Below are 11,545 nucleotides of genomic sequence, written 5' to 3'. Positions count from 1 at the left end.
TAACATGGCTGGCTACCTCTCTACCAATTTGAAAAACTCGTCTGGCAATGATTGAGTTAAAAAATAGATACTATATGCGACAAAAGCTGCACGTGTCTCCATCATTCGGTGTTCTCGTTCTCCTTTAAAACGAAAAAAAAAATGTGACGTAGCATGACGCAATGCCTCAATCCATCCAGCGCATCTCTTGCCTCCTCCCTACTCTCCCCATTTTTGACCACTCGCCCTCCTCTCTCTCCTCCTCCTCCTCCTATGCAACCATCCCTTCCGCATCATGCAGGGCTCACGGCCACGGGAAAACATCCCCCCCAAAATGGAAGCCCTGGAGCCGAGGGAGGACTAGCGCGATACGAACAGGGGGAAGGAGTCCACCGGTAAGCAATTCCATGCATGATTTTATAATTACACCAACCAGTGGCTGCAGTATGCCTCGATCGTGAGTTCGCGTGCGTGAGCAACAAGGACGCTGTTTAGATGCACGCGCATGGGAGGTGCGTGTTTTATTTTGGAAGTCGTCAGCAGCTCTCGGGATCTGTCTGTTTATTTTGAAAGAGGCTGTCCCCTTGTCATGCGTTTTAAAGCACAGCCTCCCTATGTGCAATCAAATTAGCTACAACTCGGCGATATAGCGTCGGCGTCGTCCATGTTAGCGGGCCCTGAAGTGAATCGTGACAGGTTTCCTGGCGCAGCAGTTTGACCTTGCAGCATTTCTGCAGCTGGGGACGCACAACAACTGACAGATGACATCTCCGTGTTTTCAAACAAGTGAGTACTAATTGGGATTCAAATGCGTGATTTGCTTCTGCACAAGCACGATGACACGATGAAAACGTTTGTGTCTCGTGCGTCAAAACAAAACAAAAATCACATGCATGTAGCTTCGAGTTTGACCAGAATTTACATATTTAGAAAGGTGTAGCGCATGCTTCTTTTGCAGGTATGAAAAGCTTTTAGGGGAAATTCACCGTTTTGAAGTCCAAAAGGGTGTCCTATATGAATTGTATAGATCAGAGGAGAAAATGTTTAGCGGTGGGGAGCAGGGTATTGTGAGACTTCCCATAGTAAATCGTTTAAGGTGGTGAATTTAAATTAGTGTAGTTCGTTCCGACTGGAGCAGCCTACGGTGTTTATTTGTGTGTAACGCAAATACAATTTTATCTCATAATTGCACTATTTTTATTCAATCTACCAGAGATGAATCTTAGAAAATGGAGAAAACAGAAAGTTGCCCTGAAAGATAAACAAACTAGTGTTCATAGTCAATTCATGATTTGGATCACGGTTGCGTGTATTCAACAATGTTTGTCACTTTCAACGCTTAGTTTGAGTTGAGAAAACCGTGTAGTAATACACATATAAATAGTCAAGTCAAGTCATGTTTATTTGTATAGCCCTTAATCATAAGGAGTCTCAAAGGGCTGCACAAACCACAGATTATTGCAAACTACAGACTGTTATTACACCATCCCCTTATCTACACAAGGGCAAGGAAAAACTCGAAAACCACAACATGAGGAAAAAGAAGAAACCTTGAGAAGGGACCCCACAAGAGTTAATCCCGCTCCCAGAATGAACAGGCTGCAACGGATGTTGCAATAACAAATAATAAACATATATTGTCAACATGAAATATAGGTCATCCATAAGCTATATAATATAAGTGTGTTTTAAGCCTAGATTGATCAGTTCCACTAAGGTTGCAGATCGAATCTCAGAGGGCAGAGCATTCCACAACACCGGGGCCCGAACGGAGAACGCTCTTGAACCTGCGGTTCTCTTCTTGGCTCTTGGGATCGCTAGTACACCAACATTTTCAGATGCTCAATATGGTATTTCTTACACACCCTTCTCACCTCTTTGAGTCCTGACCCATTTAAATGCGTGTTTTGATTCTTAGACAATATTTTACTGACTTTTAGCTATGTAGCAAGTGAATATCGTGATAATCACTGAAGCGCTTTGGGAAGTCTTGACTTGAAAAGCGCTATATAAATGCAAATCATTTCATTTAATTTCATAATAGGGATGCAGTAACTTGCCAGTGGTGTCATTCAAAACAAAAGATGCAAATACAGTATATAGCTGTCAACTTTAGCCAATTGCTCCCCTTATTAATGATCACAATTTCTTTTACTAAATGATAATAAAGCTCACAAACACATTACGGCCCCTATTTACCTACAGCAATACAGACTACGTAGAACACATGTGTTAGACTCATGCGCCCCCCCCTGTCTCTCTCATTTTATGGGGCTCGCGAGAGCTTAAATTGTCTGAGTGTTTAAAATTAAACAGGTTAAAAGTGTGGCTTTATATGACTTAAAACAAAAGCACATAAACCTTAAATTTAATTTAATTTAAAAAAAAAACAAATTACCAAATTGCCTATGCCCAACCCTAAAGTATCTGCCAATTTAATTAATAATCCATCACAATACCCAAACGCTCTTCAGATACTGTGAGAAGTCTCAAGGACAATCTGTTAAGATGCTTAGACAGCATTTTGGAATGTTTAGAGGATTTTGAGCACTGTCCAGGTTGCTATGTCAACGAGAAAATGACTTAATCATAAATTCCTTTGTGAAAGCAACATGATACTTTTTAAATATATTATGTGCTTCATTTCTGTTTAAATGTGAGCTCTCCAACTCTCTTACCAGTCAGTCATTGTACCATTTATTTATTTATCCCATGTATTAATGCAGCGTCATGCTGAATAATGACTGATGATAAACAAAAAGGATACCCATGCTGTCTCTGCCTGGGGCTATTTACGCGACTGAGGATATTGATTTCCTTCTTATTGCCTGTTTAGTCCTCACATCTTTTTAGAACAATGAGTCTTGCTGTTACTGCTAGCTTACATCGCAATGGCATTCTCATCAATCTGTATTCAGCCTTTTTTGAACTACTGTGTTGGTTTGACAAATAGAGAAATACAAAAAGATTCAGTGTTGATGATCAATAATGAAACTATGTTGTCGCAACTAGGATCACTTTTCTTGTTCTGAAGAAGCGCACAGTCCAAAAGGTAAAGGTATCCCCAAGAAAGTATATGTTACGATAATTAACTCATTCAGTGTCATTGAGAAGCATTGACCATTAGTGCCAAAATGTAAAAATAACTTTTAACTTAAGGGTGTACTCACTTTTGTTACCAGGGGTTTAGCTACTAATGGCTATATTTTGAGTTTGTTTGAGGGGAAAAATTTTCACTGCTGTATAAGCTTTACACAGACTTCCTGTTATTGTATCAGAGCGACGTTTATTCAGTGTTGATCAGTTAAACATTATGATGAAATCTCTGCAGAAATGTAAGGAGTGTACTCAGTTTTGTCACATGCTGTAGCCACAGAAAAAAAAATCCGTAGGCCTTTGATATAGTAGATAAACATTGGCTGGCACCGGGCATTGAAGGGCACATTCATTCATTTCACACTAAACTACAGGTATTGATAGGAGTATATCTTACCTTTGAAGCAATGGGGATGCCTTTTCTTAAAAAAATGATATTGCTCAGAAGAATTCACCAGGAATTAAGAGCATTTTAAACATGTAGTGCCAATTTTCAAAAGTTTAAGGATTAAGCTTGTTCCTTTTTTTCAGTTATGTTCAGATGTTTGATTTTCTCTTGAATTAAGTTTTTTCAGACAATTCTTACTTAATACTTGCTAATTGCATCAGTATTACGAGCATGGCTGAGAAAACAAATCCAAAGTGAAGGTTGCCCACGTTTGTACACAGCTCGCCATTTTCACTAGCTGGGAGGGGGTGCTACTTTGAGCGCAAGAATGTGTTGGAATTCCCACTGGCTAAAAACTTGAGCCAAGCACCACCATGACTGTATTTCTGAATTTAAGCATCCAAATTGAACAGCAGAGGAAGTTAACCAATCAAAAACTGCTTCTGTTCTCTTTTCGTATCATCAGAGGTTCTTAGGTCGCTGGAGTTTTTTTTATCCTTGAGGAACAATGACAAGCGAACGCAATCTAGTCTGTTACGTGAAAACCACCTATGACAACAGCACAAAAACCCACGCCTGTGTTGCAATATGGCCTATTCTACCCAGTATGTTTGCCCTGGTGTGGTCCACTAAAAATATAGGGGTCACATTTTATGCGACACAGCCCTCATTCCTGCTTTCTTTACGTGTAGATGTACATACATAGATAGCTTTTGTAATTGTTCCTGTAGTCTCCATTCTGAATGGTCAAGTCATCCGAAAATACGAGACGTAAACAACTTGCAGTCGAGGTGAAAACTGCTTCTGGTGTGCGGGGGCACAGCGTTGTTGGCGTTCAGAAGGCAAAGGCATATACGCCATATTCCCCATGTGGTTGGGGCCGATTGTGCGCCCGGGTTCAGCTTGCATTTCAAAACCCTATGTGGCCTGTACAAACACAAAATAGAGTCTTGTTCTTACATTTGAGCATGCAGCTTTTAATAAGGAGCTAGAGGTTCACAAAGGTGACTAAAATCTTTAATAATGCTTGCATTTCAATGTTGTATTTTCAAGGATTGGAAGTGATTAAACTCTGGATGAAGTGCTTATAAATGCTGAAATTGTTGCAGTGTTTGTCAACAAGTCTGCTAAAAAACGACGCTGACACTGATCTCTGGTGGCTTCTCTTTGCCATTACATTTCTTGTTCGCTCGTGATTAACTGCAGCTGGAATTAGTTAGTATGGCATTGTCTTATGAAGTGTCATCGCGCCGTACGGGTCTCACCACATGGACAGGTGTATGTTACACCTGAATAGAGCACTATGAAATGTGTAAGGATTACACATCAATTATGGAACTTGCAAAAAATTAAGCATTTTCCAGTGTTAAATTGCAATAGGAAAAACTTCTTACAACGGAAAAAGTAAGCTACATATTAATGTCACTTTTACCCAACACCTATTTATAAATTCGAAAACTAGTGCTTGAATTCTGCCATAAAAAAGATATACAAACCCTGAGTTGCGCTCTGTAGTCCAGGATTTACAGTAGTTGTAATATTAGGATGTCCGAAAGCTCCCAAAAAGTATGATTATGTCTCCTTGTGTATCACTTTCTCATGTTTTGCTTGAGAAATGACATTCTGAAACACTTGTAAGATACCCTTCAGAGTAGCGCAAATCAAGGGTGAAGCTGACTGTGCAGTGTGCGCAGAGCATGACACATCATTATTTTAGTCTGATTAAACGTGGAAGGAAGCATTGCTGCATTCAGTCCATTCCAATCCAAGTGCTCACTTGAAATTCTGCTATAATACTTGCCTAATGTTGGTTTTCAGAGCAATATTTAACTTTAGAGGTACATTGTGTATTATTCAGAACCTCCTAGTAGTTATATTCAGGGATCAGAATTTTCTGCGGATCCGCGGATTTCCGCTGTTTTTGAGCCCCAAAGGTCATTCCCGTAAATCGTCTAAATTCGATGAGAAAATATTTTGGGGGGGTGAGGTATGATACGTGACTGTTTCATCACCCCAAGTTAGCAATTAGAGATTGTGAGAAAAATCGGCAAAAAGAAGCGCAGCGCATTAGATCTATAACACACAACGTGGTTTAGCTAGCAAATAGATCGACTCCTACCATTGGTCGATAGGTTCGCTGATAACCAATCAGCGGAGCTTTTGTTCAGAGCATTGGCTTTCTCAAACATGGCGCTCCTTCCGGTCTTTTCAAACGGTGAAATGAGTGTTTGAAAAAGTAAATATGAAAATACTAAGAAAAGAAGACGAGGCTTTTGTCTCCGAGATTGATAAAGGAATCAAGAATAAATTTAAGTGGTCATGGCTGGAGAAGACTGTCACAGTAAACGTTAAAATCGGCGCAAAGATCGAGGAAGTTAGAGAAACTTTGAGCCAGTTCATCGCAAAGTGTGATGTTCCAGGGAAAGCAAAGTGTCTATACTGTGTCGATCTGATAAATTATGGTATGCGAGGTTGTGTGGCACTGATCGATCATGCTAAAATGAACAAGCACAAAGCAAAAATAGCTTGCCGGCGATCAAATTATGCACTCGGATCCGCATTTAAAATCGGCAGTGAAACTAACAGTAACACCACCGGTTCAACATTATTGGCCGTTCCAAATCCTTCCACTTCAAATACTAGCAGCAGTCAACCACTGGTTCCCCTGTGTGACAGAAAATCCCAATCTGAGGTATTTATAAATCTATTTATTGATGAAATGATTTTATCTTTTGTGTTTATACAATATTTAGAACAGGATAAACAAAATTTATGACATGTATTTTCTTTAAGCATGTTCAGTTTGTGCATTCTATTTTCAAATTAATGATGAATGGTTATTAATGTATATATTTTCATATATATTGTTGATTAGTAGCTAAATACAAGGTCCATCTTCATCATCAAAACACAACAACAATGGTGATGGTTGTAACATTGTAATCCCCCGATTGTTTTAAACATCTTAAAACTGAAAAAAATACATGGTTTCTGTTTTGTTGGATTTAATTCATTCTAGTGCAATTTTCACATAACAAATAAGATAAATGCTGTTGGCTGTTGGCCCCCCACCGGGCTCCGCCCTGGACCTGGCCGGGGCCTGCGGCCCCTGGACCCTGGCTATTTCAGCTGAAAATGAAAATCTCCATTCTGATCCCTGTATATTGATTTGAATAATAAGCAAGAATACATGGGCTATCAGATAAATGAGAACTTTTTTTACACACTCGTAAGTCAAGAATTTTGTTTATATTATATATAACATAAAGCTCAAGAGGGTGCTGATGTAGTTGTCCACTATCTTGCTGATAAGGGTTAACAAAAAAATACATACATTTTGAAAATAAAAGAATAGTCACGTGCGGGTAATAATTAAACAAAAGTGGGGTATTCCATCTGTCTGCCCGTCTTTGAAACCTTCTGAAACCACAAAATCTGACACAATATATCTGTTATCAAACACATAGACAATTATGCTCCGAATAAATCATTTACTAACGCTAAACACCACTACATGAATAACGTCCACAAAAATTCTGCTTTGACACTAACTTGTAAAAAGGTCCTTCATCTTGTGTTGGCGCTAACGTTAGCACAAATTTGTCAGATTTGACTGAGCATGCTGAGGCCATCCAAGCTGATTGCAGCAGGTTTCCAATGTGTGTGTCTGTGTGTGTAGATTGAGAACAATTGTTGTTTCTTTTGTTTTGTATTTAAAGTTTCTAAATTTTGGGACTTTTCTTTCTTGTCGCATTCTGCAGGCTCTCATCAGCCATTTGACTAAGAAGACGGTGAGAAGAAAAGAAACTGGACTGAAAGACTCATGTCTGCCCCTGCTCCAGCCAGTCGTAGGTCTGCATCGGGTTCTCGCCGGTAGGTCGGGCCAGCAACAGGAATATGAGATCATGCGGCTTATATCGCTTAGAAATTTGAATTCATCTGCAGACATTGCAGGCCAGAGGGAATTGTTGGATGTCCATTTTGAATATAAATTGTGCAGAACACAGTCATTGTGTTTGACAATGAACCAAGCTGAAGCGATTCAATAAATGTATTCATTGATCCTTTTTGGGAAATTCACTTCCAGCGACTGTATCAGAGGAAAACAACAGGCATTCCATTACAAAATAAATACATGAATAAATAAAAATAAACAAAAATACATGACAGTGGGACAAAAAGGGCAAACTGATTAGATGGGTCAGCTGTTCTTAAAAAGGGTAATGGCAGAGGGGATCAGGTTTTTCCATTATGGACCCTCCTAAATCTTACTATCCTGCACCTACACACTGATGGTAGCGGTTTAAGTATTGTTGTAGTGTGTGATATCCTGGACTATTGTGATTGCCAGTCGGATGAAGGACCTGTTATTTACAGTAAGTCTGAGAGGTTGAGTGTGGGTAACTGCTGTGTAAGTGGTGAGTGTGAGTTTGGTCTGGTGCGTGAGATGTTACAAAATTGAAATTACCTTATGCCATATAACATGGGAAAGCTTAAACTCTTAGGATTCAAGATATGCCGACCATTTCATGTACTCATCACAGAACCATCACAGTTTGAAACAAGATACGTGAAAACTATAAAACTGGCATAGCTTAGCAATAAGTCCACGAATAGTCAGCTCATGACATGATTCTCTGCAAACATGGTCCTGTATCATCTACGAGAGTCTGGTGATTCCAACCGTGTAAACTATTTACTCCAAAACACACATCTGTGAAAAGCATTTCTGGGGGTTGGAGTTTGCTCCCCCACTTGAAACAGAGTGCAGGTTTCCATGGTTACCAGTAGCAGGATAAAGCCTGCTTAGATACAGCGCCTTTATCATCTGGTCGCTGTTGCTTTTCAGGGTAAAGCGTCAGAGATTGGCCGGTATTGACGGGCAGCGCCGTGTGTGTGATAATACTGAAACTAGATCCTAAATCACTAGGGGAAAACGCTTTAGTTCCGAAACTTTGACTTGGACTGTTTTCCTGACATTTACATCATACGGTGCGAATTGCATCACTTGTTGCTTTTATATTAATAAGCAGTAATTTCAATTAATTAGATAAAACAATTTAAAGAAAAAGCAAATAGTTATAATAAAAATTACATAAAATAACATTGATTAAAAAGATTATTAAATACAAGTGCAAAAATTAAAACACGCTGTCCAAAAAAATAATGAAATAATCAAGTTTTACTACAACGTACTCCCCTTGTTTCCCCAGCACTTTCTATGAGTAGTAATTTAGCCAGTATTCTCTATTCACTGTTCATGTGACACACATGCTTTGTGCCATATACGGAATTTGATAATGGTGGCGGTGTTACCATAGCAACAAGCATCTACAGATGGCTCAACAAGTCGCCGCGGTGTCCTCCTCTTTCTCATCTCTTCTCTCTCAGATTCAACCCTCTGAAGGTGCTACAGCCAAAACGTCGCTTGCAGCAAATACTTGCCTCCTCAGGCGTACCGGTCCCTGGGCCGGAGCCCAGTTCGGGGGCTACCGCACCAGTTGCCTCGGCGCCAGTCGCAATCCCGGTGCCGGCGCCCCCAGCGTGAGAAATCTCTCAATTGCCCTCTCACAGTCACAGAGCATGTGCTATAGCTGCTGCAGCTCTGGCATCCATTGTAACCAGTGGCGCGTCGTGCACTTCCTGTCTAGGCCTTCAGTATTGCTACATCTGATTCAATCCAACCCTAATATACATTTTATGGTTATAAAACATTTACTGCACATATAGCATGAATAATAACGTAACGTAATTGCAATATTATTTTGGCATATAACCGCTTTTACTCACGAAAATTATTTTTTTTTGTGCACAAAACCCATCCTCCTTTCTTCATACAATAAGATTTTACTAACTCTGTCAAACAGAATATCGGTGTGTTTAAGTCCAGTCGGAAAGTTCTTTTCTATAGCCAACAAAGCTAATGCTGAAAGTCGAGCCTGTCCTTTCATATTTCTGGTGTACGTTTTAGTTCGATTTAGGGCTGAAAATTTCCGTTCAACAGAAGCAGTAGACACTGGGCTTTTTTTTTCTTCACTTTTCATCGTGATACTTCACTTTCTGCACCCTAGCCAATCATAGTGTGTGTTACCACTGCCAGTTCCCTAGGCCAGCTAGAGGACCCTGGCTCCCCCAACCTAAAATCTGATTGGCTAAACCAACAGCTTTATTGGCTCTTACTATATGCCACAGGGCTCGGAGAACTAATTGAGAAGGATTCTGGGTAGATTTCCGACCCCAACGACATGTAATGGATGAAATGTGATTGGCTGAATGCTTAAATATAAAGCTCATAGCCGGAAGCATGGCAACCCACGGAAAAGTAATGAAAGACTACTTGGAATTGTTAAATAAGTATTGATCTACAAAGTATAATTAACATCACATGATTCAAATTTTTTTAGCCCAGCAGAGAAGGCCTTGCAGGCCATGACGGTCCACCACTGGTTGTAACCACTGTAACAACTATAACAAGTGAAACAAGACACGCCAACATGCTAATATCGCTACATCTAGGGTCAGGGTTTCCCGCCCTCAGACTGATCTCTTCAAATGCAATTTATGGTTATTCTTATTGAATATGTAAAAATTCAGATTCAGTAACAACATATTGTAATACTTCTGTAGTATGTATTATGAACATTCTGCAAGAACTAAGATAAGGGAAACCTTGAGCCTCCCACTTTTGATCTAATGTGCTAGATCTTCACTTTAATGATCAAGCATTTTGAGAATGCTTGTGGTGAGCTGGGCATGCACTGTCCACAAAACTGCAATTTGGTGTTAAGACAAAACTGTGATCACCTATGTGCAGTGGCGCTTTTCCACAACGAGTTGCTTGGTAGAAATGGGAAACTGATTGAAAATACTGTGAACAGGAGCAAAAAACTGAAAAATAAGGCAGTAGTTATATACACAAGCGACTCTTTAATTTATTTTGTTTCCATCATGTTTTGACACTTGTAATCAGAGACAATTGCTCCCTGGTCCTTCATCTAATGTGTTTTCCACTTAGTGATTTTTCCTTAATTGAAAGACGCCACTGCTGTGATCACAGGTTCGCAAAAGTCATTTTTGCTCACACTGAGAAACCAAATGACCTTTTACCTTGCATGTTTGCTGCAGTTGGAATTGGTTTTAGTCACTAATTTCTTTTTTTTCTTTTTTTTTCTTACTTCCAAGCACGACATAGGCTTTTGCACTTCTGAACTTAGCATCTCGGATGGAGTTGACATATGTCCTGCTTTTTTTCATGAAGTACTCTTCCTGCAATTTAAAAAAACAACTGACGTTTTTGGTGTGAATGTAAGCTTGTTTATATCTGAGGCTTGTAATTTGCTACTAAATCAGCCTCATTAGCTTGTCAGGTCCAAACTACTATAGATGCCTCATTGATTCAAGTTAACTATACTTATCTGGTCTCAGAAAACAACAAAAGAATGTGAAGCTAGCTAGTTGGTTATTGAACGGTACAAAGTAGGGTCAGAATTTGCTGAGATTGTATCATTAAAATAATCCATACACTTTCTCTATGTAGTGAAGACGAAACAGCATTTACCTTCCTCCACGTGTCTAGTAATATCCGGGTTATAATTGGACGGGTTGGGCCGAATGAGTTGGAAGGATAAACAGGTTTTGTTACCAAATATTCAGGGCACATATAAGTGACAGAGCAATGCAAATACACAAGTGCAAAATTAAGGTGGCTGACAATGACTTTTATACAGGAAGGGCGGTCCATGAATCAGCACGAAACTTAAGGAAATAGAAAATGTCCGTCAATCACTGTTATTTTGAAAAGATGGTCCCAAAAACTGAAACCTAAACTCTGATAAAAGAATGAATAAAGTAGTGGAAATATCTGCTGCACAACGGCCTAAATCAAACAATGGAAAAACTGAACAATAACTACTGAATAAAAATAAAAGTCTAAAAATTATATCTATTTAAATAAATGAAACAAGAGCTCCATGATTTACAATTAAATAAATGATAAATTAAGATGTTGTAAATGACTGTAACAACTAAAATGTTATGTAGACACAGACAATGTTTTATAATATATATATCAGTGGTGCTTGC

At 39.3% G+C, this 11,545-nt stretch overlaps 1 protein-coding gene across 7 annotated transcripts in view; it reads left to right on the top strand.

The window, feature by feature from the left end:
* The first annotated feature begins 224 nt into the window (after positions 1-224).
* The window catches only part of snphb (syntaphilin b), a 34,165-nt gene continuing 22,844 nt past the window's right edge, over positions 225-11,545 (top strand). For 2 of the 7 annotated variants that reach the window (XM_088332291.1, XM_088332287.1), the window contains exons 1-3: positions 431-765; positions 7,225-7,336; positions 8,855-9,007. In XM_088332291.1, the coding sequence (XP_088188417.1) occupies positions 7,287-7,336; positions 8,855-9,007 (203 nt within the window). In that variant the 5' untranslated portion in view covers positions 431-765; positions 7,225-7,286. Of the gene's footprint in view, positions 375-430; positions 766-7,224; positions 7,337-8,854; positions 9,008-11,545 lie in introns of those variants that run through there. The other 5 variants (XM_088332293.1, XM_088332290.1, XM_088332292.1 and 2 more) reach the window with 3 other exon arrangements.

The sequence above is a fragment of the Urocampus carinirostris genome, chromosome 3 (genome assembly GCF_059441175.1).
Source record: "Urocampus carinirostris isolate Australia breed hairy pipefish chromosome 3, RoL_Ucar_1.0, whole genome shotgun sequence".
NCBI lineage: Eukaryota > Metazoa > Chordata > Actinopteri > Syngnathiformes > Syngnathidae > Urocampus > Urocampus carinirostris.
The sequence above is the reverse complement of the archived record's forward strand: the minus strand, read 5'-3'. Positions and strand labels throughout refer to the sequence as shown.